Source organism: Hippopotamus amphibius, chromosome 15 (assembly GCF_030028045.1).
Source record: "Hippopotamus amphibius kiboko isolate mHipAmp2 chromosome 15, mHipAmp2.hap2, whole genome shotgun sequence".
NCBI classification, from domain to species: Eukaryota; Metazoa; Chordata; class Mammalia; order Artiodactyla; family Hippopotamidae; genus Hippopotamus; species Hippopotamus amphibius.
This window is the reverse complement of record NC_080200.1, coordinates 2684832-2711741: the sequence shown is the minus strand read 5'-3', so window position 1 is coordinate 2711741 and position 26910 is coordinate 2684832. Positions and strand designations below refer to the sequence as shown.

Below are 26910 nucleotides of genomic sequence, written 5' to 3'. Positions count from 1 at the left end.
CCTGGCTGTGGGAGAGGCTGGCAGTGGTCTTATTCTGGGCGACCATGTGTACACTGAACACTGTGGGCTCTGCTGTAGTGAAGGGAGGGTGGTTGTTGGGGGACAGCCTGAGCCTGGCCACGGCCCTTTGTCCCATTGGGAGCCCCCGTGTTGCTTTTTGGATTGGCTGTTTGGGGACCTTGGGGCCGGGCCTGGGCAGGCGGGCCGTCGGCGGGGGAGGGGACAGCACATGAGCCGCCATCCCTCACAGGCCTCCCCCTGCTTCCTCCACAGTGAAGGCAGCAACCTCACCCCCGCCCATCACTTCCAGGACTTCAGGTTCAAGACCTACGCGCCCGTCGCCTTCCGCTACTTCCGGGAACTCTTCGGGATCCGGCCGGACGACTACTTGGTGAGTGTGTCGTCAGCTGTGGCTGCGTCAAGGTCAGCCGGCTCGAGCCCAGGCTCTGGGCTCCGATCACCACCTGTTTGTCATCTCTCGGTCTCTGGGGGGCAGGAACATGGGTGCAGAGTCGCCAGGCTCCTCGCTCAGGTTGTAATCAGGGCTGGGCTGGGGCTTCGCGTGGACTCGACTGCGGCCAGCTCTCTCCCAAGCCCCCGGCATCGTCGGCTGGACTCAGTGCTCGCTGGCCATCGGCCGGGGCGTCCGTTCCTTCCAGACGTTCCAGCCTCCTGAGTGCTCATCCTGGGGGGACTGTCCCATCACCGGCCACGTCTCCGCTCCTGGCCACCAGCCCGGACTCTGTCCTCCTGGCTCCTGTGTGGTTTTAGTCTCTCAGGTTAGAAAAACAGAAACCTTGGCCAGACCCTCTGACCTCGCACCCATGGTCAGGACTCCTGAAGGTCACGGCCGCACAGGGCTTCACGGCATCAGCGTCTGGGATGTCAGCTAGAGTCTCCACTTCGGAAGGTCCGGCTGGTCTGTCCCAGGACTGCCTGGTTATGTGCTGTGACTTTGCACGTGGAGCCCTTGGCATCTGCGAAGACACCCACATCTGACCTCCCCATGCCTGCCGTCTCTGGGGAGGTCCAATCCATGTGTTTGGGGGCCTCGATTGTACTCTGACTGCTCCCTTTCGGCTCTTAATCTGCGGGAAACCTGCGCCCTGAGCCGGGGCCGTGTCCTTCCAGAGACCCGGCGTGTGCTCCGGCCGGGGGCACGTGTCTGCAGCCCCGCCCACCCACCCCCATCGGTGCCCAGAAGTCACCGCATCCCACGCGGCCCTTCCCGTCCCAGCCCCAGGAAGACCTTCCCTCGTCTGCGAGCCCTGCAGGCTCTTGTGTGCAGGAGAGGTGTCGTGTGTGCTCCCCAGTGGTTCTGCAGCAGAAAGGACCCCAGTCACCCCAACTCTATGTGGTCATGGTACCAGGAGCGGAGCCTGTGGCCTTGTTCACGGTCGGGGAGAAACGGTCTCAGTGTCCATTAGCCAGGAGTGGGCGGTGGAACTGCCGTGTCCACAGAGCAGGGCCGCGGGGACGGCTGGGGCCTGATCTTGAACTTGATGAACCACGGGCGGGGACCTCAGAGGCCTGGGGTCGCCCGGGCTGGGTGGGTAGCTGGGCGCAACTTGGCGACCTTCACCTTCACGCTCCGTGCTCTTCCCGGCCGGGGGGAAGCTTCTCATCTCTGCCGCCGACAGGCAGCAGCAGCCCTGCGGCCTCCAGCCCAGGCCGCGGAGGGAGCGTGAGCCTGGCGGGGCAGCGGGAGGACTCAGACAGCCCGGGTCTTCGGGGCCGCGGGGCCCTGGCTGGCTGGAACCTCAGAAGGTTCAGCGCTGAGGCGTCTCCATCCTGGGCACGTGGGGGTGGGGTGCTGCAGACAGGGCCTGGGGAGCCTGCTGGGGTCGGCGTGGGCGAGCGAGCCGGGGAACACAGCAGGGACCCGGGTGCCCTGCGGAGGGGAAGGCGGAGCCCCTCGCCCGCGGGCCAGTCGCTCTGACGGCCCCCAGCCCCCCTTCTCGGCTCTGCCTCCCGGGGGTCCCCTCTCCTCCACCGTCGCGGCCTCGGCCTCCCCGGCTGCCGGCACCAGGCCTGAGTTTTCAGGGGCACTGTCACTCACTGCTTGTGAGACCCCCGCCCTGTCCTAGGGTTAAATGTCATTTACTCTCAGCTCCGGACAGCTTGGTGTGAGAGGGAGGTGTGGGGCCGTTTACTGAAGCGGGGGTCATCTGCCCGTGACCCCATCCTGGCGGTGGGTCCTCTGGGGGGAGCCCCTGCTTGTCGCCCGCCTGCCCCTCGACCACAGTGCCCAGTGAGGCCCGAGGTCCACGGCCCCGACCAAGCTGCTCCCCACGGCAGCTGCTGTCAGCCATCTGATTCCAGAACCTTCTCTGCTCGTAGATGTATTCTGTACCGAGCTGGACACGCCCCTTCTGCCACACCTTCCGCTTGACATCCCTGCTCTCCTGCAGGGTGCTGTGCGGCAGTCTGTGCCCAAAGGTGCCCGGTGGCGGCTCTGGGCTCTGCGCGGCCAGGGCAGCCTGCCTGGCGGAGCAGGTGGAAGACGGGGCGCCTGGGCGGGGCGTCTGTTCTGTGGATGTTCGTGGCTCACGGCTGCGGGCGGAGCAGGGACGGACGATGGTCTGTGGCCTCAGCTGCGCACCCCCCGCGCCTGTCCGCGCCGTCCCTGAGCTGCTCTCGTTCCCACGGCCAGCACTGCTGGGCTCCCGCCCCCTCTGCTGTCAGATGCATCAGAATCCGGCCACTCCTCACCCGCCACTGATGCCCCGCCAGCCCCCACCCCTGCCCTCCCGGGCGCCCCGTCAGCCTCGCACCCACACCCCCAAAGTCCAGAGGCACCTCTGAAGGCACAGATCTCAGCATGTCACTCCCGAGCTGTCCCCACACTAGGAACAAAGGTCGGCCTCCCTGTCTCTCTTCCTGAAGTCTGCTGCACCATCCCGTGTCACCCGCGCCCGCCTCCTCCCTGTCCTGTCCCCCACCAGCCGCACGCACCTGCTCAGGGCCTCTGCACGGGCTCTGCCACGTTCTTTGGCTCGATGTTGGCTCCTCAGAGGAGACACCCTTCCTGGCTGCCCGGCCACCGTAGCTGCCTCCAGCACACCTGCCCTTCGACCCTGCGGGATGTGTCTCTCTGCCCTCTGTCACCATCTGACACACTGTGTCTTACTTTATTTATCTGTTTGGCTTCAGCTAGAGTGCCAGCTCCAGGAGCCAGGGATTCAGCCTGTTGTGTTTACTGCTGTGTCCCGAGAATCCAGGGGAGACACCCAAAGTGTTAGTGCGTCATTCGGGGTGGCCCCTGCCTGGGCCCCTGAGTGACAGCAAAGAGCACAGCCCCAGGTGACCCACAGCAGACACACAGTGTGAGTGTGATCTGGGGGCTGCTGCCTAGGCGGCATATCCTGGCTGTGCTGACTGCCGCATGGGCTGGCTTCTGCCTCCAGCGCACTGGGTGGGGGCAGTAAAACTGCCGGCTCCCACCGCTTGAGGCTGAGGTCAGGTGCCAGCAGACCAGAGGGTACGTGGAAATACGCTTGGGTGTCAGGTAGTACTGAGAAAGTGGCAGGTGGCTTTTGGTCAAGGAACCCAGGAAGGCCCCTATCCTCCCTTGGTGCCCCTGGGAGTAGTAATACATGGCAAACAGGAGCTGTGGGAACAGCATGTATTAGTCAGCACGGACCAGATTATGCTGAGTAACAGACTCCTGCATCCGTGTGGCTTAAAACAACAGGGCTATGTTTCTTGCTCACACTCCGTGTCCACCCTGGGTTGGTTCATCTTTGGCTCTCAGGGACCCAGGCTGATGAAGCAGCTCCCACCCCAAACGTCTGGTCTCCATGGCAGAGGGGGGGTTCTGGAAGGCTCACAGGCGCATTTAAATCCTCCCGCCTGAGGATGACCCACCACTTGTGCTCACAGTTCACTGGCCAGTGCTCATCACACAGCCTCACCCCACCCCAGGGAGGCCGGGCAGTGCAGTCCCGCTCTGTGCCTGGAAGGGGCGATGGCTGGCTGTCAGTGGGCTTCAGCTTGTGAACACCCCCACACCTAGTGCCTGTGGACACAGGGTCGCTTTGGGGTCAGGGGCCTGGACAGCCACGGGAAGCTGTGGCTTCAGGCATAGTTGGATCCAGGAGCTTGGCTGAGGGCAGCAGTGCTCTGTCTGTCTCTCTGCTTTTCTCTGCAGGTTAGAAAGGTGGCCTGTCCTCCCACGCTGTGTATACCAATGGTGTTCAGTTAGGATTTTGGGGTGCAAGGGACGGAAACCCTGACCCCAACAGCCTCAACCCCATAACGTACTTCACTGACTCAGCTGAAAGGGCCTGCAGGCCTTGCTTTTCACTCATTTGCTTAACAGTTGAGCACCTACTGTGTGCCAAGCACGCCTCTTGTTATGTGAACAAACTCATATAAAAATCCCTGTCTCCCCAGAACCCCCCATCTCATGGTGGGGAGGGGGTGCGTGGGGATGGTGGGCGGTACTCACCGAGGTGGAAAGAAGGTGGGGAAGAGAGGTGGGAGGGGCAGGGGTGGGGCTACTCAGCAGAGATGCAGCTCTGTCTTCCGGGTGCCGGGCTTCCACCCCCAAGGTCACCGCATGGTCCAGTGAGGCTGCGGGGCTTCCAGGTGGGAGGAAGGAGAGAGGGGTGCAAGCAGGAGGTGCGCCGGCTCCTGCCGCCTGTTCAGGGAGCCTTCCCCGAGTCCCACGCGGCAGCCTGTGCTCACGGCTCGCCGCCCAGAGGTGCCGGTCGTGGCTGCAGGGAGGCTGGGAGGCGAGCCGCGGCCAGGTGTCTGTCCCTCCCAGGAGAGGGGACACACTCTCGTGGGTCAGCGCTCAGGCGGCCCGCTCAGCCCGGGCTCGAATCCTCGCTGTGTGGCCTCGGGAGAGTCCATCCCCCTCTCTGAGCCTCAGGGGCCTCTTCTGTAAAATGGAGCTGACGGCGAGCAGGTCCGGGGTTGCCCGCCAGCCCCGGGGCCTGTGGGGGGGGGGGGGGTCGATGGCCACCCCGCCCACTCACGCCCCCCTTCGCAGTACTCGCTGTGCAACGAGCCGCTCATCGAGCTGTCCAACCCCGGCGCCAGCGGCTCCCTGTTCTACGTCAGCAGCGACGACGAGTTCATCATCAAGACGGTGATGCACAAGGAGGCCGAGTTCCTGCAGAAGCTGCTGCCTGGCTACTACATGGTGCGGCGCCCGCCCCGCCCCGCCCCGCCCCACGCCCCGCCCCCCAGTCCCGCCCCCGGCGACACCTCCTCCGGGCAGGCCTCAGCACACCCTCCTGGGTCACTGCGCCCCGCTCGCGGGGCCCCTCACAGGGCCAGCGGGATTGGCCATCCGCCACCACCCACTGCTCGGAGCCGTGGGTCCCAGAAATCGTGGCTTTGGGCCTCGTGTCTCAACAGCCAGTGGCTCAGACAGGCGCTGGGGGGGGGGGGGGAGCAGGAGCCTCAGGCCTGCGGGCCCCCGGGGCCGGGGGTCCTGATACACAGGTGGGGGCAGGGGCGCAGGCCCGGGCAGCTCCCCTGTGGGGCGTCCCCCCATCCCCGCACCCGCCACGTGTGGTCTCGGGCGAGACCCCGGCTGCCCTAGATCAGGGGCCCGCGGGCTTCTGTCAAGAGCCAGATGCTAAACACCTTCCGCTTTGTGAGCGGCAGCGTCTAAGCCGCCGCCGCCGGCCAGGCGGGAGCAAGTGGCCGTGGCCGAGTGCCAATAAAACTTTATTTGTGGACACCGACATGCGCACTTGTAACTTTCACACGTCACGGGACACTAGTGTTTCTTTTAGTTTTATCAACTTTTTAACAGTGTAAGACCATTCTTAGCTCCCAGCTGTACAGACCCGTGGCCTGGCTTTGGCCCTCAGGCCGGAGTTTGCTGTCCTCTGCCCTGGGCACGCCTGGAGGCCGAGCCCCTGCTCTCCACCCCCATCCCCGGGCTGGCTGGGGAGATGGGACACCTGGGTCTGACCCGGCAGGAAGCCAGGCCCAGACACCTTGGGGGTGTCCCCCGGGGCCTTTTATGGAAAGGCCCGGCTCTGTAGAAAGACTACCCTGCTGCTTCCAGGTGGCTGCCAGTACAGTCAGGGTGCTGGGGGCGCAAAGAGAGGGGCCGGCCTGGGGGAGGTGGTCAGGAGGGCTTCCTGAGGAGGTGGCCTCAGGCCTGAGATCTGCGGGGCAGACAGGGTGCCGCGCAGGGTGGGGGTGTGGACATGGCTCCTGGTGACACGTCCACCGACCCCCTGCCCCCGCCCCCCCAGAACCTGAACCAGAACCCGCGGACGTTGCTGCCCAAGTTCTACGGGCTGTACTGCGTGCAGTCGGGCGGCAAGAACATCCGGGTGGTGGTGATGAACAACGTGCTCCCGCGCGTGGTCAAGATGCACCTCAAGTTCGACCTCAAGGGCTCCACGTACAAGCGGCGGGCCAGCAAGAAGGAGAAGGAGAAGAGCATCCCCACCTACAAGGACCTGGACTTCATGCAGGACATGCCCGAGGGGCTCCTGCTGGATGCCGACACCTTCTCCGCGCTCGTCAAGACGCTGCAGCGCGACTGCCTGGTGAGCAGGGCCGGGCTGTGGTTGCGGGGCCCCGACCACGGAGCCCCCGTGTTCCCAGCGGCACAGCGGGGATGCACCGTGAGCCCGACACACGCGCCCCCTCCCTGCCCCGGCCCCACCGCAGGCTGCGTTCCTGCTGCCAAAACAAGGCCTCAGGAGCAGCCCGATGATTTCAGGGCCCTCACCTTACAGAGCACCTTAGCCCAGGCCCGTGCGGGCTCTGAGCCACCCTCCTCCACGGGCAGGTGCTTCTGAGGGAAAAAGGACACCCATCGGCTCTTCATAGGCCTTGCAACCGCCATCCACCCTGCCCCCTCGGCCTCAGAGACGAGGATACGGAGGCTGGCGGGGGCTCAGACCAGGCCTGGGTCCTCCAGGGTCCTCTCTGCACCCCGAGCTCCCAGACCCCTTTGGAAGCTCAACACAAACTCCTCAGAAAACCACCAGACATCTCAGGGCCCCATGGCTTCCCAGAACCCATCCCCAGAACCTAGCTGTTCACATCCTGGGCTGCACCTTGGGGCCTGGAGCAGGTGTGGCAGCCAGGGAACTGGGCTGCTGGAACCAGGGCCGGGGCAGCGAGGAGGGTGGGACCGGGCCAGAGACAGCCGGGCCTCGGGTCAGAACCCGCGCCCCAGGCCCACCCGCCAGGGTCCCAAGTGGGATGAGGACAGGGCCTCCGCACCTGGCTGTGGGGACTGAGTGGACACAGACCCGGGCACAGCCGGGGGTCGGCGCCGGGCAGGGGCGGGGTGTGGGGGCGGAGCCGGCGCATCCCCCTGACCCCCAGCCCCGCAGGTGCTGGAGAGCTTCAAGATCATGGACTACAGCCTGCTGCTGGGCGTGCACAACATCGACCAGCAGGAGCGTGAGCGGCAGGCCGAGGGCGCCCAGAGCACCGCCGACGAGAAGCGGCCGCTGGGCCAGAAGGCGCTCTACTCCACGGCCATGGAGTCCATCCAGGGCGGGGCCGCGCGCGGGGAGGCCATTGAGACGGATGACACGTAGGTGGCGGGGCTGGCGGGGCCGGGGGGCTTCCCACTCGCGTCTCTGCCCGGGCCCCCTTGCCAGGCGAGAAGCGGGCGGGGAGGGGGGGCGTTGCGAGGAAGGTGAGGGGGATGTCTGGCCTGTTCCTGGTTGTAAACCAGCAGCGCCCACCGGCCCCAGCCCCCAGGCCCCGAGGGGTGGACGGTGGACGCACAGCTGTGGCCGGGTGTTCTGACCTCAGCACCCAGATCAGTCAGTAGATGGAGGTCATTGGCCATCCCTGTGGGAGGCACAGATGACCTGCCCTCCGGCCGGACCCGGGCAGGCTTAAAGCACCACCGTAGGCAGCAAAGCTGGAAAGGTGTTGAAAGATGGCCCTGGAGAAGGTGGGAACAGCTTGGGGATGAGGGAGCCTCTCATAGCAAGATCCCAAGCCCAGGACCCACCAAGAGCGGGGCTGAGCATGTTCCTTCCCCAGCGGTGCCAGGTGGCTGTGAGGCACGGCCAGGTCGGGGAGTCCAGGGAGGAGCGCCCCCCGACCCCACCCACCCTGCTGACCTGGTCCTGCTCTGGGGGCTCGGGCGGCGTCGTAGAGACGTGGTCATGGGGTGTCCCTACCCCCGACCCCGTGTGTCTCACATTCAAGGCCGGGTCACTGTCTCTGGGACATCCTGGGCACCGTGGGCGGTGGAGCCGTGTCCCTGGCCCCCCAGTCGTGACAACCACAAGTGTCCCCGGACCGCATCGGTGACCCCCCGAGTCACTCCGGATGAAACCCGCTGCTGTGGACGGGTGTCACGATTGTCCCCTGTCACCGGGCACTGCCCATGCCCAGAACCGGCTGGACCCTCCGCTTCCAGACTCTGTTCAGTCCTCCGGGTGGTGGGGGCCCTGGAGGGTGAGGGTGGCGTCCCGTCATGTTTGGCTGGGAGAAGGAGGCTCAGGTGGGAGCAGCTGTCAGGGTGCACAGCTAGCTGGGGGAGGGACCGAGGCTTGACCCTGGCCCGGCCGCCGCGCTGGGCCGCCAGCTGAGGGCCCTGACAGGTCAGGTGGGGTAGACACGAGCTGGCCCGGAGCTCAGCCATCTGGCGTGTGTAGGGTTGGTGCCAGGCCGGGCGAGTTGGCAGGCGCACAGGTGAGCTCGGGCGTGGAGTGTGGCCGGCAGAGCCCGTGGGGCCCTGGTGACTGCACGACGGCTGCTGCCTCGTGCGACCTCGCTAACTGCACTGGGCAGGCTTGGCCTGGGGTTGCGTGAGGCCATGAACTCCCCAGGCTGCACCCGGAAGCCTGGCCCTGCCTGGGGGCGTGTGTGTGCCTGTGTGTGTGCATGGGCACGTGCACGCAGTGTGTGTGTACCTGCATGTGTGTGCACGTGGGTGTGTGTTCACCTGGGTCTCGTGGCCCGGACCCCTCTGCAGCCTCCTTCCAGCTTTGACTCAATGAGCCGGCGGGAGGGCTGGTTGATCCTGCACCAGGATGCGGTTCCCAGGTGCCAGGATGCCCTCTGAGGGTCCAGCCAGGCCGCCACCCACAGGGAGCGTGTGGCGCCTCGGGCCCCGGGTCTTGTCTGTCCCGCCTGCTCCTCCCTCCACGTCTGTGCCCCCACGTCCCAGACCAGGCCTGGGGCCCAGGCTTGGGGCTCCAGGCCGCCTCCAGCCTGTGCCCCCACCAGGCGGGCCCGTCCCTGGGCCGGTTCTGTGGGTGCTGACACGCTCGCCCCCTCCCCCCAGGATGGGCGGGATCCCCGCCGTGAACGGCCGAGGGGAGCGGCTCCTGCTTCACATCGGTATCATCGACATCCTGCAGTCCTACAGGTGGGTACCTCCCATCCTGCGGCGCTACAGGTGGGTACCTCCCATCCTGCGGCCCTGCAGGTGGCTACCCCCATTCTGCGGCCCTGCAGGTGGCTACCCCCCATCCTGCGGCCCTGCAGGTGGCTACCCACCTGTAGCCCTGCCGCTCCACTCCCCAACAACAGTCCGGTCAGGGCAGGGCAGGGCTGGCACGGGGCAGAGTGTTGCCAGCTGACTGTGGGGTCCCGCTGTGTGCCAAGTGCTGGGCTAAACAGAGCAAGACAGAAATGCCCCAAGGCCGGGAAGCAGGACACCTCTGGAAAGTTCCTACACTCCTAGAAATAAGTGCTCACCACTGGTGCAACGTGCCGTGTGGTCTCGAGCGCAGACACAAGTGTGGCGCGGCCCAAAGGCACAGACGCCCACGGGTGGCGCGCAGCCCCGCTAGCCATGCAGACCCACTAGCCGTGCCTTGTGCTTTGTGAGCTCAGGGCGGTGAATGTCTCTGGCTCGTTGTTAGGTTTTCATCACAGGAGTTACGTTCGTCACACGCGATCCAGACACGACCTACGGGCAGGTTGTGGCCCTGGTGGTCCCCTTTCCTATCCACACCCTGCCCCTTGCCAGGAACGCTGCTTGGCGTTAGGTGACTTCTCTGCCGGTCGTGTCCTGCCCGTCAGACCGCTGACGTTCGCAGCCTGTTTTCCCCGCCTGAGGGCTGACCCCGTCTCCCGCAGGCATCTCCCTCCCGGTTTGGAGCAGAAGCAGGCAGTTTTGCAAGTAGCAGGCCAGGGTTTCCGCAGAGGCCCCAGGTGGGGTGAGGAGAGCCAGCGGCCTGGGGCAGGCAGCCACTCGTACATCCCGAGGCAGGGATGTGTGCCAAGGAAGGGATCCTTCCCCGCTGCAGCCTAGAGGCGTCCAGGAAGGCTGCCTGGAGGAAGCAGCATTCTCCCCAGCCCAGATGTGGTGTGGGGGCCTGGCTGGGGGCCAGGGGGCAGGGCGTTCACCCGAGTGGAAAAGGGATGGGCTCAGCTTGGGCTGTGGGAGAGAGGAAGGGCGGGCCCCGTCCCCCACGGAGGGCCACGCACCACCACCCTTCCACTTCCTCCCCTAGAGCAGCAGTGGTGGGAACAGCCAGCAGTTGGGGAGGGGTCAAGGGGGCAGGAAAGAGGAGAGGTGGCCTCTGGCTGCTGCAGCAGGTGGCCTAGTTCCTCTAGACCAGGGCTCCTCTGCCTCCTCGATGCCGGAAATGCACCCACTCGTGACAACCACAGACGTCCCTAGGTGCCACCAGTGTCCCCCGGGACGGGCTTGCCCAGAAGAGTCCCCCCCCGGACCTGGAGGTTTGCCTGACGTCCTGGGCGGTTTCTCCTCTGCAGGTTCATCAAGAAGCTGGAACACACCTGGAAGGCTCTCGTCCACGATGGGGTGAGCGTCGTTTGTTCATTCACTCCGCCCATCCGTCCCCAAACGCACCATCTCCCTGGACGGTCTTTAGGCGCAGGTGCTGAAGAGCTGGGAGATGTGTTCCCCTTTGTGGAGCCGCAGTCTCAGGCCAAGGGGTCAGGGCCAAGATGAGGAAGCAGGGCAGCCGCGGGATGCTCAGTGAGGGGTCCGAGCCATCGGTGAGGGGTCCAGGAAGGCTTCCGCGAGCTGGGGAGGCAGGGGTCCCCAAGCTGACTTGGAAGGATTCCCAAGAACAGGCTGACCGGGAAAGTCAGGGGCCAGCCAGGCAGAGAACATGCTGGAAACATGTCATGTGGACCCAGCTGCACCCAGGGGGCAACACCACACAGCTCTGACCCCTGCCGCGCCGTGGGGGTGGGGCCCGCTTAGACGGACTGGCTCAGTTATTTGAGAGAAGCAAGAAATTCATCTTTTCTTGTGAGCACCGCCAACCAACCCGTAAACGCCTGTGGTGAGTTATTTCCAAATGTGAAAGACTGTGAAGACCAACTGGGTACACAGGGCCTGTGGGCCCGAGGCCGCCCGCGCAGCCCTGGTCCCGCTGCGGACCCTCAGGCAGGGGCCTCTCCTCCCGTAGCACCTCCCCCGTGCTGGTTCTTGCTCGGGTGCTAAGGGCTGTCTGTGCGCCTGCAGTCTGTAGGATCCAGGGTCCCAGCAAGCCCCCCCCACCCCAGAGAGTGCGTGGAGGGCTGGGGGAGCTTCCAGAATATACATCGAGACGGTCCAGGTTGCGGCCAGCTGGCAGGAAACCTGTCTGTGCGGCCGTGAACCCGCCGCAGACAGGACCGCTGACGAGGGCGGCTGCAGACCACGTCGGAGGACTTGGGTCGATTCCACAGGGGCCCCACAGGTCGCTCGAAGTAGCCATCCAGGTGTGAGCAGCCTGGGGGCGGTGGGGTGGCCCTTCCATGTTGGGGGCCAGGTTCTCCCGAGGTCGCCCCGGCCCCTGACCCAGGGGCGGCGGCCCCCACGTCCTGCTCCAGCTGGAGGGAGGGGCGCCCTTCCTCTCGGGGCGGAGAGGCTCTGTCGCTGTCTCGGCTCGCACGCCATCAGCCAGCACGTGGTCCCGTGGCCACACCTCCGTGCAGGCAAGGATGGGAGCGCAGCGCTCACTGTGGGAGCTGCGTGTCCAGACGGGGTCTGTGGTGTTACAGCGGGGGGGGGGGGGGACACCAGGCGGTGTCCGGGGACATCTGTGGTTGTCACGCTGGGGGGGTTCCTGGCATCGAGTGGGTGGGGACCAGGGATGCTGACCGCTCCCCATGGTGCCCAGGACGGCCCCCACGAGAACGCCAGCCTGCTGTCAGCAGGCGAGGAGACTGGATGTGGGGACAGCAAGGGTGTCCGCCCAGGGGCCCAGCACGTATTGCGCCGTGACCACGTGCTGGGCTCCCTGCCTCCGGACGTCCCGTCCCCGCGTCCTGGCATGCCGGGCGGCCTCCGGTCTCCCCGTGGCACCGATGAGGAGCCGCGCGTGGCCAGGGCCGCCCCGATGTGAGTGCAGGACGCCGGGTCTGCCTGCCCCGAGGACGCCAGCCTTCCTCTGTCTCGGGGACAGACCTGTAATACTACTTACAAAGCAGGCTCAGGCTGAGCTCTCCGACTCCTGCTTTAGAGATTCTCTCTGATTTCTTGATTCTGATATTCATTCGTTTACCTCTCTTAATAGCTGTTTTATTCACACGGTTCAGAAAGTTAAAAATACAGATGCGGTTATCAGGAGACCATCTCCCTGCCTGCCTGGCCCTACCTGCTCCTTGGGTCCCCTCCCCACGGAGGTTACACCCCCCCCCCCACGGGAGCCCCCGAGGGGCCACGGTGCTCACCCCGGCCCGCCCTCAGGCCCCCGCTTCCCTTCCCAGGACACCGTCTCCGTCCACCGGCCCAGCTTCTACGCAGAGCGCTTCTTCAAGTTCATGAGCAACACGGTCTTCCGGAAGAACTCCTGTGAGTGCTCGGGCCCTCTGGGCGCGGCTTTAGAGGGAGGAGGGGTGGAAGGTCAAGGGCAGGGTAAACCCAGAGTGCTGGTCCCCTGCTTGGCCAGCCTTGGGCCTCTATCGGGGACTTGGTCCAGGGAACAGGGCGGTTGGGGCAGCCCCTCTGGGAGGCAGCACGGGGCCTGGTGCCCACAAAGGCCCGTCCTGCTCTGCCTCACCCTGCCTGTGCCCTCGAGCAAGGGACTCCATCTGTACCGAGCCGGGAGGGGGCCGTGTGTCCACACCCGCGACCGGTGGGCTGGGCCCAGCACCGGTGATCAGTGGGGAAGCGCCATTGCCAAGGAGATGGGCCCTCGCTGCACAGGGGCGGCGGTCATCAGCCCAACTGGGCGTCGTCGGGGAGGGTGCGGGGCGAGCATGGTGGCCCCGGCCCGTGGTGGCCTCGGGAGGTCCCACGTCCGTGTTGGGCCTCCGGAGTCACAGACCCCGGTGCACCCCAGGCCGGATCCCGCGTGGGGCCTGAAGGGGTCTTTCTCCCCACGTGTCTGTCACCTGCCCCCCCCACCCCTCACCCATCCCCAAAAGGCAGGGGTGCTTGTTCGCCCTGATCACTCTGTGTCCGGAGGGTCCAGCCCTGGGCCTGGGACACCGTCGGTGCTCCGTGTCTGAGGGTGTGGGGATGGTCTTGGTGTGAGCCTTCTCTCCAGCCTTGCGTGCCACGGCGGGGTCCGTGCAGGCAGCGGGAAGGGGTAGGCCCAATTTCTGGCTCTTAGCTGGGGGTGCCGCTCCCCGCACCTGGGCCAGCCCCGCGCGGGCCGCGAGCCAGCCCCGGTCACCTGCAGCTGCCTGTCAGAGTCCACGCAAGTCCATGTTCTCTGACATCTAGTTGTACGTTGGGGGTGACTGTGGTGGGAATGTTTACACCCTGGAAATTGCCAAACGCCCCAGACTCGGTGTCTGTCCCCAGAGAGCCGGCTGTTAACCTTCACCAGCACACCCCTTCCTGCAGCCTCCTCAGGGCGCCATTCCCACGGTGGTCCAGGGAGTTCACTGGCCTCCGGGGACTGGATGGCTGCGCGTAAGGGGAACCGAGTGCCTGTGTATGCGGGACCTGAGCTCGCCCCGCTGTGGGCAGAGGTCACAGGAGGCACAGGGAGAGGGTGGTGACAGGCCCTGACGGGACCAGGCTGGCATGGAGGGTGTCTTGGGGTTTACCTGCCTCCCCGACCCTGTTGTTGCAATCAAGGATGCTGGGGCCCCGAGAGCTGAGCCGTGTGCCCCCGGCCACGCCCTCTAGATGGGAGCCAGGCCCTCGGTGCTGGGCCCCACTGTCCCAGGCCCTCGACGTCCATGTCTGAGGGTCTGGGGCCACGGCTGGGTGGGCTGGGACACAGGGGCTGACGCTGGGGTGGGAGTGCTGGGTCCCCGGGGGCTTGTCCCATCTCTTCGGTGGGTGGAACAGGTAACTGGGGCTCCCGGCACCCCCCGCGTCAGGCCAGGTGGGAAGCAGGGCAGGCTTTCGCCACCAAGAGCAGAGAACATTGGGGGACTGGCTGGAGGCGCGGCAGCGGGGGGCAACCCGGCTTTTGTACAAAGGAGGTGTGGGGGGCTTCAGGGCCCGGCCTCGGGGCTCCCCGCACCCCAAGCACCATCTCCCTCCCTCTGCAGCCCTCAAGTCCTCGCCGTCCAAGAAGGGCCGCGGTGCCCTGCTGGCCGTCAAGCCCCTGGGGCCCACCGCCGCCTTCTCCGCCAGCCAGATCCCCAGTGAGCGGGAGGACGCGCAGTACGATCTGCGGGGGGCCCGCAGCTACCCGACACTGGAGGACGAAGGTGAGCAGGCGGGCGGGAGGTAAGGGGGCCCCTGGGGGGCTGAGAAGGGAGGAGCCCAGGGAGCAACAGCCTGGATGGGAGGGGCGGGCCACAGTCACCCCCTCAGCCCTAGATCTGCAGCCGGGAAGGGCAGAGCAGCTGGGACTGGGCCCCCAGAAGAGCCGCAGGGAATGCTGGGCATAGAATTTGCCCCCTGGGAGGTGACAGGCTCCCGTCACATCAGAGGTGCAGGGAGACCTGGAGGGATGAAGTGCTGGATGGGGTTGGGCCTGATGTTCTGGAAGGTCCCTCCTGTCTCCTGGGTCAAGAGATTCCAGGAAGAGCATCAAGGAAGGGAGAAACTGCCTGTGCAAAGGCCCTGGGGTGGCACCTGGTCTAGCCTGTTGGTGTCAGAGGAACAGCAGGAGCCTATGTGGTTGGGGAGGGGGCAGGTGAGGCTCCTGGAGCAGGACCCCTGTGGGCTGAGAGGAGGGGTTCGGATTTTAGTTTGAGAGCAGTGGGAAGCCACCTCAAGGCCTTATGGGGACGGGGAGCATATCTGCCGTCTGAAAACTGGCAGGGACCACAGTGTGGGGTGGCAGGTAGGAGCGGGGGACATGGGTGGCTGAGGGTGAGCCGAGCTGCAGGTGGAGCCCAGAGGGCTCACAGGCTCCCCGCAAGTGCCCACCTGCGCCTCCCCACAGGCCGGCCAGACCTCCTGCCCTGCACACCGCCTTCTTTTGAGGAGGCCACCACCGCCTCCATCGCCACAACCCTGTCCTCCACGTCCCTCTCCATCCCGGAGCGGTCCCCCTCGGAGACATCGGAGCAGCCGCGGTACAGGTGAGCGCACCTGGCCGGGTCCCTTCACGGGGCCGCTGGTGGGGCGTGGGTGGGGCCGTGGGTGGGCGGGGCCTCACCCCACTTCTCCCACCTGTTTGTGGTCTCTCTGCAGGCGGCGCACACAGTCCTCCGGACAGGATGGCCGGTGAGATGAGACCCCAGCCCTCTCCCTCGCTTTCCCCACCCAGAATCCTTCCTCTCTGGCCACTCCTTCCTGGGCACAGATTCAAGTCAGGGTCTGGAACCGCCTAGAATCTCAAGTCACTTGGCATCTGTCTCCCACCTGGGTGCTCAGAGGACCCCTCTCCCGCACCTGCCTGTTGGTTCTTCTTTCTCTCTTTTTTATTAATACTTTTATTCTAAGAGACACAAAAGGGAAAACAGTGAGATGCTTCCCCCTGCCCTGTGCGGCTCACCTCTCTGGGAGCAGCCCCTGGACGGATTTTTTGTCTCTTTCCAGAGATGCTTGTGAATATACAAGCAGACACACAACCGGGCCTGTCTCTCCCTCGCATTTTGGCCAGCGTGCACTCTGGGTGCCACCCTGGCCCTTGCCCTGTCACCTGCCAGCAGAAGGTCACCTGTGTGAGCAGGTGGAGCTCGTGCTGGTTCCGTTCCCTCTGATGGGCCGTGGCCTCCCTCCAGGGACACTTGGGCTGTTCCCAGTTGTTTGATCTTGTAACAGGACTGCCGTGAAGAGGGCTTCTTTTCTGTAATTAGTTTCTTGGGGGTAATTCCAGCCAGTTGAGAAAAGGTCATGGTACAAAGCACCTCTGGTGCAAAGTGCATCCCCCTCCACGCAGCTACCTGCTCTACGACGTCAGCCACCCTTTTGCTCTCTCCTGTTGCCATCCAGAGAGATTCTGCACTCCCGGTTGCCGACCCACCTATGTCAGGGGGTTGAGAACGCCAGGAAACACCTCAGCCCTGTAGTCCAGGCCTAGCCGGGTGCCCAGCTGCCCTTGGGGTTGGCGGGGCACAGACCACCATTCACTCAGTATGCCCCTGCTGGTGCCCGAGTCATGGCAGAGCCCCAGGTGGACGGTCAGTCACTGCCCCCTTGCATCCCCCAGGTGGGCGCGACGGCCAGAGGGACCAGGTGCGAGCTGGGCTGGCTCAGGGCCCTGGTCTGATGGCGCACAGAGACGGCGCCTCGTGGAGGCCTGCAGCTTGAAACCGGGACTGGAAATTGGCACGGGCCTGGAGCTCCGCTGGCGCTCCTGGGGGCGGAGGGGGTGAGGAGGGAAACTGAGGCGCGGCTTCCGGTTGCCTCCAGGCCGCAGGAGGAGGCGCACGCGGAGGAGGACCTGCAGCAGATCACGGTGCAGGTGGAGCCCGCCTGCAGCGTGGAGATCGTGGTCCCCAAGGAGGAGGATGTGGGGTGAGTGGCCCCCGGCTCCCCGTGGCCCCGTTACCGGGTTCCCGTGCTAGAGTTCTGCTCTGGCCGCATGGGCCGAGTGTGGTCACGTGGCCAGCTGGCCGCAGGGCAGGCTGGGAAAAGTAGTCTGCAGGCTGGGGGCGGGAATGGGGCTTCCACCTCTGCCCCCCCCCACCCCCCGCAAGGCCACGGTGAAGGGGGCGGGGTGCTGGGAACAGCGTGGGTCGTGCACTCCGCACTCAGGGAAGGGATGTGAAGCCCTGTCATCTGAGGTCACTTTCCCTCCCACCCTTCCTCTCTTCTCCTTCTTAGCTCTGCCGGGGCTTGCAAGACAATGACTTAGGAGCTTGCCAGGGAGCCGGTTCCGGGCTTAGTTACCTTTTCCCCTGTTGTGTTTTGTTTTTGTCTCATTCACTGTAAGCCATCAGTATTGTCCTCTCTCTAGCTGCTTCTGGTTTGTTTTCTCACTTGTTTCTTTTTTCCAGTGCTGTGGAGTGCTTAAGTTCCTTTTTTGCTTGAATAATGAGGCCCTTAAGGCTATGTATTGTCCTCTGAGTACTGCTTTTGCCATGTCCCATGGGTTTTGATATGAAGCGGTTCTTTTATACTGGCTCACCTACAGATGGTTAGTGATTTTTTAAAAATTTCCTCTTTGAATTAAGGTAGTGGTTTTCAACCACCGGAGGGTGATTCTGCCCTCAGGGGACAGTGGGCAGTGTCTGGGGAATCTCTGGTTGTCACTCTCAGGGTGCTCCTGGCATCATGGTGGGGGCCAGGGATGCTGCTCCACACCCCACAGTGTCCAGGACGACGCCCAACAGAGATTGACCTGCCCGATGTCAGCAGTGCAGTGGGGGAGACCCTGGACTAAGGCTTTATAGAGGTGTCTCTCAAGTGTTTAAGATTTTTTTTTAATTTTTCTCTTCATATATAAATTTATTTATTTGTTTGTTTGTTTATTGGTTGCATTGGGTCTTTGCTACTGCACACGGGCTTTCTCTAGTTGTGGCAAGCGGGGGCTGCTCTTCATTGTGGTGTGCGGGCTTCTCATTGCGTTGGCTTCTCTTGTTGCGGAGCACGGGCTCTAGGTGCGTGGGCTTCAGTAGTTGTGGCACATGGGCTCAATAATTGTGGCTCACAGGATCTAGAGCACAAGCTCAATAGTTGTGGCTCCATGGGCTTAGCTGCTCCGTGGCATGTGGGATCTTCGCACATCAGGGATGAAACCCATGTCCCCTGCGTTGACAGGTGGCTTCTTAACCACTGCACCACCTAGGAAGTTCCAAGATTTTTTGTTTACCTTTTTGGTACTTATTTCTAACTTTGTTAAGTTTTGAGCTGAAGAAAGTGGCCTAAAAAAATCTATGCTTTAGGGACTCCCCTGGTGGTCCAGTGGTTAAGACTCTGTGCTTCCACTGCAGGGGGCGCGGGTTCGATCCCTGGTCGGGGAACTAAGATCCTGTGCGGTACAGCCAAAAAAGAAAAACACACACACACACACACAAACTTTTTTTTTTTTTTTAATAGATTAACATCTTTATGGTCAAATACAAAATTCGCTTTTTTAAGTGGCTATGGACATTTGGGGGAAATGTGTCCTCTCTTTGAAGAGATGGAAAGTTCTTTATAAGTTTCTCTCCAGTGTATTGATTGGTGGCATTCTCTACATCCGTACTTGTCTCTCGTCTGTCTGGTCTGTTTACGTCTGTAATTCCCTTATCAAGTTCTTCTCACTTTTCCTGTAATTTTTGCTTTATATACTTTTTGGAATTCCTATTCTATTTTAAGAGACTTTACTCAGCACACATTCCCAGGTGCACTTGGCCGTTATTTCACACACACGCACCGGCTCCTGCCACCGTCAGCTTTCTTGGGTTAACCGCAGTCTTGCGGAGTAAAACGTCATTCGGTCTTTGCCCCACAAAACAAGCTGCCCTCAAACATGACTGGAGAACCAGTTCCGCATGGTTGCAGGTGCTCCATCCTCTCAGAACTTGACATTTCATCCGGGATGTGAAATTTACTGACCGCTCGCGTGGCCGCCAGCCGAGGCCTCGGGCACGGTCCTCACCTTCGCTCTGAGCCTCAGTTTCCTCATCTGTAACACACGGCAGCAGCAGCACCCCCCTTCTGTGGTGGAGGTTTGGTGGGTGCATTCACACAAGGCCCTCAAACAGGCCTGGCACGTAGTTAAAAAAAGGAAAGAGGAGAAAGGTTCTGGCCCCTCGGGAGTAGGTGCCGTGCATCCCCACTTTACAGATAAGGAAACTGAAGCTCCGAGAAGGAACGTGGCTGCCCAGCGAGTGGTAAGGTGGGGCTCTGCCCACAGGCATGCACCTGAATGGGTGGAGGCGGGAGGCCCACCTGCCTGGGGGTGGGCACATAGTTCCCTGGGCTGCAGAAAGTGCGGGGGGCGGGGGGGGTGTTCCGTTTGTTTCGTGCAGGAACTAGAACTTGTCAGGCAGAATCCATCCCTGCAGTCAGACTTCCTGCATCTGTGGTCTCTGTGGTGAAGGACGTGGGGAGCACGGAGGGTCCCAGGCGGTGGGCTAGGGAAGGAGCGTGCTTTCTGGAGGCCCCCCCACAGGACGCCCGTGTCCCGCCCGTGTCCCCAGGGAGGGGGCGTCCCCGGCCTGTGCCTCTGCTGCTGTCGAAGCGGAAACCGCCAGCCAGGCCTCCGAGCCCGCCAGCCAGGCCTCGGACGAGGAGGACGCGCCCGCCACAGACATCTACTTTGTAAGTCCCCCCGGGGCTCCCTCCCGCGCCGGACCCTCGACCACCTGCGCTTGCACGTGCGCACGCACTCACGTGCCCACACACGTGACCGTGCGCAGACACGTGCTTGTATGAGCCCACGTGTGCTCACACCCACACCTGTTCACACGTGCTCACGCTGACACGTTGCACACTCGGCGCTCGTGCACACCTGCGCTCACACTCAGGCGCACAGCCGCACGTGTGTGCTCACCTTTAGCACTCAGGTCCGCTCGCAGGCACCTGCACACGCCCGCACGCTCACGCTCGGCTGGTGTGGGCACGCCCCGCCCCTCGCCATCCAGGCCAGGCCTCAGGACCACCTCTGGCCGTGAGCCGAGGCCAGGCCCAGCGCTGCCCCGGGAGACATCTGGAGGCCTCGAGTGGCCAGCCTCGCTGGCCCGAGTGGAGGCCCAGGCCCTGCATCCCTGGGCAGCCGGGCTGGCCGTGGGGCTGGTGTGGCACGCACCTTCTCTCACTGGGCGGTGGGTGCAGTGGGCGGGCTCCGTGCTCAGGGAGGCCAGGACCCCACCGGGAGGGGTAGGTGGGCTCCACGCGGCTGATCTCACGGGATAAGGATGCACAGCCACTCCTGGACGAGGTGGCGTCCGTCAGAGTAGGAAAGGGCCCTGCCCCGGGGACCCGGGACCTCCCTCCAGAGCTGGGGGCCTCCTTCCCCGCACACTTCCCGCAGGCAGGCAGGGAGATCAGCTGGGAGCCGGGGTGACGTGGGGGCCTGGGAGCCTGCCACGCCCAGTCCAGGGAGCCCGTGACAGTGGGTCCTGGGAGCCGTCTCCCCTGGGTGGCCGCACTCAGGGATCAGATGGTCCCAGTCACAACAGAGAGGGCCAGACGCCCACCCAGCCGCCTGTCCTCCTCCCAGGCCTTCATTCTCACCTGTGAGCCCCGACCCTGCCCCGGGAAAGTGAGCGGGGACTGCCCCTGCCCGGCGCTGGGCCTCGGGGGCCATTGGGGTGAGCCTGGCCCTCCCGCTGGCATCGCTGCTCCGTAACTATCACCTCCCCGCTCTCCGTCCCCGAGCCGGTGCTGCCGGGGCGCGGCCCTGCCTGGCCTGGACGGTACCGAGCGCACCCTGTGTGTCCCCCCACCCGCCGTCAGCTCCCGCCCCCGGTGCTGGTCGTGTCCCGGTCTCCGGATCTGTGTGGGGCGGCCCCGGGGCCGTGTCCTGTCGTGTGCGTGGCGGTCCCGAAACCCGAGTGGGCGGCCGGGCCCCGCACGCAGCGGAGAAGGAAGCCAGTGGGGCCCCCACCCCGCCTCCCGCTTGGCCGTCGGCTCACCTGCCCTGCGCGGTGCCCTCCCAGCCTGAGCGCCCGCCTGGCCCTGTGGCCTCATCCTGTCATGTCATCCTGTCCTCTGTTTGCTTCCTCCCCGCCCGCCCACCCGGCCCGCCCAGTTCACCGATGGGAGGTACTGGATTTACTCCCCCCGGCGTCGCCGACTGCGGGCCGTGTCGCTGAGCTCCTCAGGGACTGTAAGTGACCACGGCCGGCCTGCAGGGAGCCCAGCCCCGCCCCGAGCCCTGGGCAGCAGGGAGCCACAGGTCCTGGCCGTCCCTCCTCCTCCGAGAAGGGACTTGGGGGAAACGTCCCTGTGGCTGAAGTCGGCAGCGCGGGCCCGCGTGGGGCACTGTGCCGTGGGCAGCCGGTGGGGGCATTCCTCACGCGCCTCCCGGGCAGGCGTCCCTGGGCCTGCAGGAGCACAGCGGGGGCTCCGGGGGCTGGCCTGGCCATGGTGGGGTCTGCACCTGACCCCCAGCCCCCGGCCGCCCCCACCCCCTGTCCCAGCCCTCCCGGGTCAGGGACCTGCCAGGGGCACCGTTCCCACGTGTTCAGACCTCGCTGCCGGCGGCTCCCACGGGGCGTCTGTCCGCTGAATGGGGTGGCTTCACAGGTCAGCGGAGGGACGGCAAAGCCAAGCTCTTGATGGCAGGAGAGAGGAGCTGGTGTCTCCATACCCATTTCACAGATAGAGAAACTGAGAGTCTGGCTCCGCAGAGAGTCCATGAGAGTGCAGTGTAGACAAAATCTGGGTCCCTAGCTTCGGGCACCTGTGTGTCAAACAAGCGCTTATCCGCCTGGCGTGCCTGGGATGCTGTGGGGGAGTTGTGTGGCAGGGGCGTCGTTCGCGCTTACTGCTGTCACCATGAGCAGTACATGGGGGGCCCAGAGAGGTCAAGTAGCGTCCCAGAGGCACACTCGAACGAGCAGAACAGGGGAAAGGCCGAAAGTGTTCTCAAGATGAGCCCCCCTGCCCCACAAAAAAAAAAAAAAAAAACAGACGAGGCCCCTTGGAGACCACACTCCAGCCCGTCAGCAGCCCCTCTGAGCACCACGGGGTGCCGGGCGCTGCCGGGCGAGCCCGGAAAGGGGAGACCACTTCCCCAGCCCTCGTGCCACGCTTGGGGCACTCCGCACCCCAGAGATGCTCCCAGAGCTGGGGACACGTGGCCCCCAAGGGCCACAGGGCAGGGAGCAGTGGCAAAGGCTGCCCGGAGGGGGGCTGACCCGACTTTGCGAAGCACCTGGGGTGTGGGGAGGTGGAGGAGAAGGGGCGGCCTCGGCTGGCGCACTGCAGAAGCAGGGGCCCGGGGGCCGGCAGGAGGAGAGGAAGAGCAGCAGGAAGGCTGGACCCCGAGGCCTGCCGTGCAGGGCGGGTGTGCCCTTGGCCCGACCGCCGTGGATCCCCCAGGGCCGGCGCCTCACCGGGCTCCCTGGGGAGCCCCTGAGTCGTCCCCACTCTGGGCCCAGCAGGGCAGCCGCCCCAGGGTCAGCACCTGCTGTGGCCCAGACAGGCCCGGCCCCGCCCCGCCCCCCCAGGCTCCCGGGCGCCTTTGCTGGAACCCCGGCCGTCGCCGGTGCTTGGCCTGGGCCCACGTGGGTGCCGGGGTGGCCTGTGAGCTGCGGGGAGGGTGGGGTGGAGCAGGCGCAGAGGCGGCTGGCGGGCCGAGGGCAGCAGGTGAGGCGGGTTGTCGTCCCAGCCCGGCCGAGAAGGGCTGGAGCGGTGGGCTCAGGGGCCGTGCGACACCCCGGGGGACGCGGCCGGGACAGGCGTGTACTCCAGCCAGGGTGGAAGTCCCAGGCTGCGGGGCGTGGCAGGCCGGTGCGCGGTCGGGGGAAGGAAGAGAGAGGAGGAGGAGGCGGCTGGGGGAGCCCCGAGGAAGGTTGTGGTGGTGAGAGCAGACCTGGGAAGGATGAGATGGCTGCAGGAATGCGCGTCCTCCCCCTGGTCAGACCCAGACTGGGACCGCTCCCCAGACCCAGCTGGAGGAAGAGCAGCCGGCTCCCCGCCCTGGCCCAGGGCGGCCCCTGGTGCCCAGCCCCCCTCTGTCGGTCCCCGGGCCTGGACTTGGGCTCCACCGCGCCCCTCCCCGGGAAGCTGTCCTGGGCTCTCGGAGCCGGGCGGGGAGGCTTCTGCGCCTCGCTCGCTGGGTGGCACCTGCCCAGGTCTCCCCTGAGCAGGTCTGTGTGTGCTGGTGCCAAGAGGCTTCCGGGTCAGGAGGTGGGCTCCCCCCTCGAGTGGTCCTACCTGCACCGCCCAGGGCCTCCCGCGGAGGGCCCCCAGGGCGCTGCTGCAGCTGGGGTGCTGCCAGGCCAGGACGGAGGTCAGGATGCCATGGGGGGTGGGGCGGGGAGGACAGCAGAGCACACCCACCGCCCTCCCCCCTCCCGCTGTGCTGGCCCTGCCTTGACCCCACTCACCGCTTCCTGCTGCCCATCCCGCGGCGCTCTGGCCACTCAGCCCCGGAGGCCCGGCCCCGCCGAGCCCGAGGGCCGTCCGGGTTGGGGCAGGTCCCCCGCAGGGAGAGGGCAGCGGGGGCTGAGCCGCCCGCTCGTGCCGCGTTGGGGGTCCCCCTCTTTTATTTCTGTTTCTTCCTTCCTCCCTGTCGCCTCTCTCCCGCCTCCTCGCACCCTGCTCTTCTTCTGCGCCCCTCCTGCACGTGCCGCCCGCCTGCCCGCCCTCCAGCCCACCGATGAGAGAAGCTGGGTGTACTCCCCGCTTCACTATAGCGCGCAGGCCCAGCCCGCCTCCGACGGCGAGAGCAACACAGTAAGTGCGCCCGCAGCCGGCCAGCCGGGCCCGCTCGGGGGCTCAGGCCGTGGCCTCGGCCGAGGAGGGCCTGAGAGCCTGGCCCCCGCGACCGACGGGGACACGGAGGCCCAGGGCGGGAGGGGCAGCCGGGCTCTGCCGCGTGGTGGCCCCTGTCCGGCCCCCACGGTTCCCGGGGTCCCTGGCCCGTGACACCGGCCATGGGGCCAGATCCGGCCCGGGGAGGCCCGCCGGGTGGGGATCCGGCCCCGGCCCGCCGTGCCTCACCCGCCCGCTTGCCTCCGCAGTAATCCCTGCGCGGTCACTGACCCGGAGCCGAGCGCCGGCTGCTGCCCCGGCCGCTTCCTGGAGGTGCCGCCCGCCCCGCTCGGCCCAGAGCCCGGGAGACGCCCGCCTGGCCGCCGGCCCTCGCCCTCGCCCTCGCCCTCCCCTCGACGCCGCTGCTGCCGCCCCTCGGCTGCAGAGCGAGCCGCCCGGGCACGCGCCTGGCCCCGGCCCCCCGGCAGCTCCCTGCGCCTCATGCTGTGAAGACTCCTGAGTTTCCGATCGATCGTGTATTTATTTGGGGCCCTTGTTCTTTGCACAGACGTGGCGGCACACGCGTGTGTGTTTTTTTTAGAAAAAGAAAAAGGCCAAAAAAAAAAAACCACCCCACTCCACAAGGGAAAAGAAGAAACTCCATTCCACTGCACTTTTGGTTCTTTGCTGTGCTTGCATGTGTCTTGCTGAGGGAAGCAGGCCCTAGGCTCCAGGGACCTGTGCCCCAGTGGAATCCACTCCAAGTCCTGGCCAGGACGGACGGGCCCCTGGGATGGAAGGGCCACCGGGTCCCCAGGGTGCCTCCGGAGGACACCCACGGCGCCTGCCAGGTGCTCTTGGCTCGGGTTTTCTGGCCGAGAGCCGGACACCATCCTTGAGGGTGGTTGAGTGGCGGCTGAGGACGGCTCTCCCCACAATCACCCCTGCCATCTCTCGGCACCTGCTTCCCACCACCCGCCTCCCTGGGGACCACGAGCAGGAACCACCAGGCGTGACTGGAACCTCCGTGTGGATGCATGCCGCCCCCCTCAACGGAGCTCAGGGCTGTGGGCTTCCCTCTCCTCCAGAGGATGGGCCGGGCCCTCAGGCCACGGGACTTCCCGAGAGCTGTGTCCTGGAGCACAGCCCCGCAGTCAGCCCGCCCGGCCTAGAGGACCAGACCCCCTCGAGTAAGGGGACTGAGGTGGGCATCCTCTCTCTTTTTAGTGATGGAGATGCCTGTGCCGACTGAGGGACAGGAGGAGAAATTCTTGGTGAAAAACAGAATTTTGGGGGGGGCAGGGGAGGGCGTCATCTTCAGCAACGCAACCACTGTTGGCCCAGAGCCCCACAGGGTGGCCGCCAGGGACCCCCGCTGTGTCCGCAGTGGGTAGGGGGTGCTGCTGGAGCTGACAGCTTTGCACGGTCTCTCCTGCCTCCGGAGGGGGACACATCAGGGATGGTTTCCCCCTCTGCCCTCTCGGCCCTGTGCGGGAGGAGCTGGGAGCCAGTGTGGAGTGGACGTTGCACCTTCTGGAAGAATTCCTCCCCACCTTCCCTCCCCGGTGGAGCCTGAGACGGCTGGAGAGCCTGTCGATCCAGGAATTCGATTTTTCGAGTCGGTTGCAAGCCACGTACACTGCTGTCCTCCTGCTCCCCGGGCCCTTCCTCGCCGCCCTGGCGTAGCCCACTGCCCCACGCCTGGACGGGACCTGGTGGCTGGCTACACCTCTCCTCCCTGGAGGACCAGGCTGCGCCCCGGGGCTCTCCCCTCGCAGGGCCGCCAGGGACATCGCAGCACGAGGCTCTGGGAAGAGGACCTGTCGGAACAAGCCTGTGGGTGTCTTGGACCAGAAGCAAAACAGTGTCCTCCCCTCCTGCCCACGGGAGGTGTGTCCAGACCGCGGAGCGTCCTCGCCAGGAGTTCACACCTGCGCCTGTCTGCAGTGCCTGCCCCCATCCCGCCCTAGGGGAGGCAGACGGAGAGGGCAGAGGTCTGAAGGTGACTAACGGACTGCTGTGTCGCCCAAAAGCCGACATCGGAGGGCCCGCCCGGCCCCCCACAGGCCGGGTGCAGTGACGCAGTGCATCCCGTGGGGAAGACAGCAGCAGTCCCCACGTCCAGGGCACCCTCAGCCACCTGCAGCCGCGGGAGCTGGGCCCCCAGGCTCTCCTGAGTGAATCACGGAACAAACGCATTGGTCAGATGCTGACTTAGAGAAATTTGCAAACCTGGCGATCAAGACATTTCCATTTTTGTGCTAAGTCACGAACATCCCTTCGGAGACCTCCTTTGTGTTGGTTGCATTCTTTGTCCCCTTTGCAGAGAACTGTCACACGGATGCAAAGTGGTCCGCGGACTGGGCCAGCGGGAGGTGTGTGCTTATGGCCAGGGCAGGGGTGGGAAGGCGAGACCTTACTTATAATGGGTAGCGAACTGACGGCCTTCCCCAGACCGCCGGCAAGGAGGGCCCTGGACCCACCCAGCTGTCACCCCCGCCCCCACCCGCAGGATAGAAATCTGTCAGCTCCTTAGTGGCGATGCCCTGGTACCGTCCCAGCTCGTCCCTGACGGCTGCTGTCACTGAGAACGTGGGCGCTGTCTGCCGCGCTGTTCTGTACAAACGAAAGGCGTGTTCTGAGACTGACAAGGTGCACCCTCCCGTGTGTCCCCTGCTGGCCTCTGGCCTCTGCTGCCTCTTGCCCCCTCCCTCCACCACCTGGCTCAGTGCAATACTCCCCTCCTGGTGGGGTCCCCTGCCATGGTACTGTCGCCGCAGCCCCTCGGTCCCCACCCCGGGACGAGCACCCGTGACCACCTTCTCTGGTGGTTCAGTTGCATCGCCTGTCCCCAGCCACCCCAACCCCGTTTTTATGGCCGAACTGATTTCCAAACACAACGAAACTGCAAACCTTGTGTGTCTTAATTCTCACCGGGGGTTCCCTGTGCTCAGCCCCCCGTGGTCTGGTGTGTGACAATCCAGGGCACAGCCTCCTCGGGCACAGGATGCCGTCCCGCTCAAACCCAGAGCCGAGGGCGCCTCTGTAACCGTGGCGACTGCTGGCCCCATAACACTCATATGCAGCCCCAGACCCCCCAGCCCCACCGCCCCCCCCCCTTTTTACGTTGAAGAGATCTCTCTAATAAATCGGGTAATAAGCATTGGGCGCCTCTCTGTCTCTCTGTGCAAAGAAACCTTAGTAAGAATCCAAATAAATAACAACAGCCCCAGATGCCTTAATAGCATTGGGTTCCAGTTCAGTTCGGAAAAACTTTTAAAAGCTAACATCAGTGCAGCCCAGCTGGAAGAAACAAACACTCCCTGCAGTTTGTA

General features: G+C 64.8%; 1 protein-coding gene across 5 annotated transcripts in view; it reads left to right on the top strand.

Annotated features, from left to right (window-relative positions):
• PIP5K1C (phosphatidylinositol-4-phosphate 5-kinase type 1 gamma) overlaps nucleotides 1-24173 on the top strand; it is a 53926-nt gene extending 29753 nt beyond the window's left edge. Inside the window, exons 5-19 of one of the 5 annotated variants that reach the window (XM_057709878.1) lie at nucleotides 274-391; nucleotides 4997-5149; nucleotides 6222-6521; nucleotides 7320-7525; nucleotides 9239-9322; nucleotides 10681-10729; nucleotides 12631-12715; nucleotides 14374-14535; nucleotides 15219-15357; nucleotides 15470-15502; nucleotides 16634-16738; nucleotides 19351-19471; nucleotides 20904-20981; nucleotides 23474-23557; nucleotides 23845-23968. In XM_057709878.1, coding sequence (XP_057565861.1) covers nucleotides 274-391; nucleotides 4997-5149; nucleotides 6222-6521; nucleotides 7320-7525; nucleotides 9239-9322; nucleotides 10681-10729; nucleotides 12631-12715; nucleotides 14374-14535; nucleotides 15219-15357; nucleotides 15470-15502; nucleotides 16634-16738; nucleotides 19351-19471; nucleotides 20904-20981; nucleotides 23474-23557; nucleotides 23845-23847 — 1720 coding nt within the window. In that variant the 3' untranslated portion in view covers nucleotides 23848-23968. Of the gene's footprint in view, nucleotides 1-273; nucleotides 392-4996; nucleotides 5150-6221; nucleotides 6522-7319; nucleotides 7526-9238; nucleotides 9323-10680; nucleotides 10730-12630; nucleotides 12716-14373; nucleotides 14536-15218; nucleotides 15358-15469; nucleotides 15503-16633; nucleotides 16739-17047; nucleotides 17192-19350; nucleotides 19472-20372; nucleotides 20691-20903; nucleotides 20982-23473; nucleotides 23558-23844 lie in introns of those variants that run through there. The other 4 variants (XM_057709874.1, XM_057709875.1, XM_057709873.1 and 1 more) reach the window with 4 other exon arrangements.
• Nucleotides 24174-26910: the final 2737 nt, after the last annotated feature.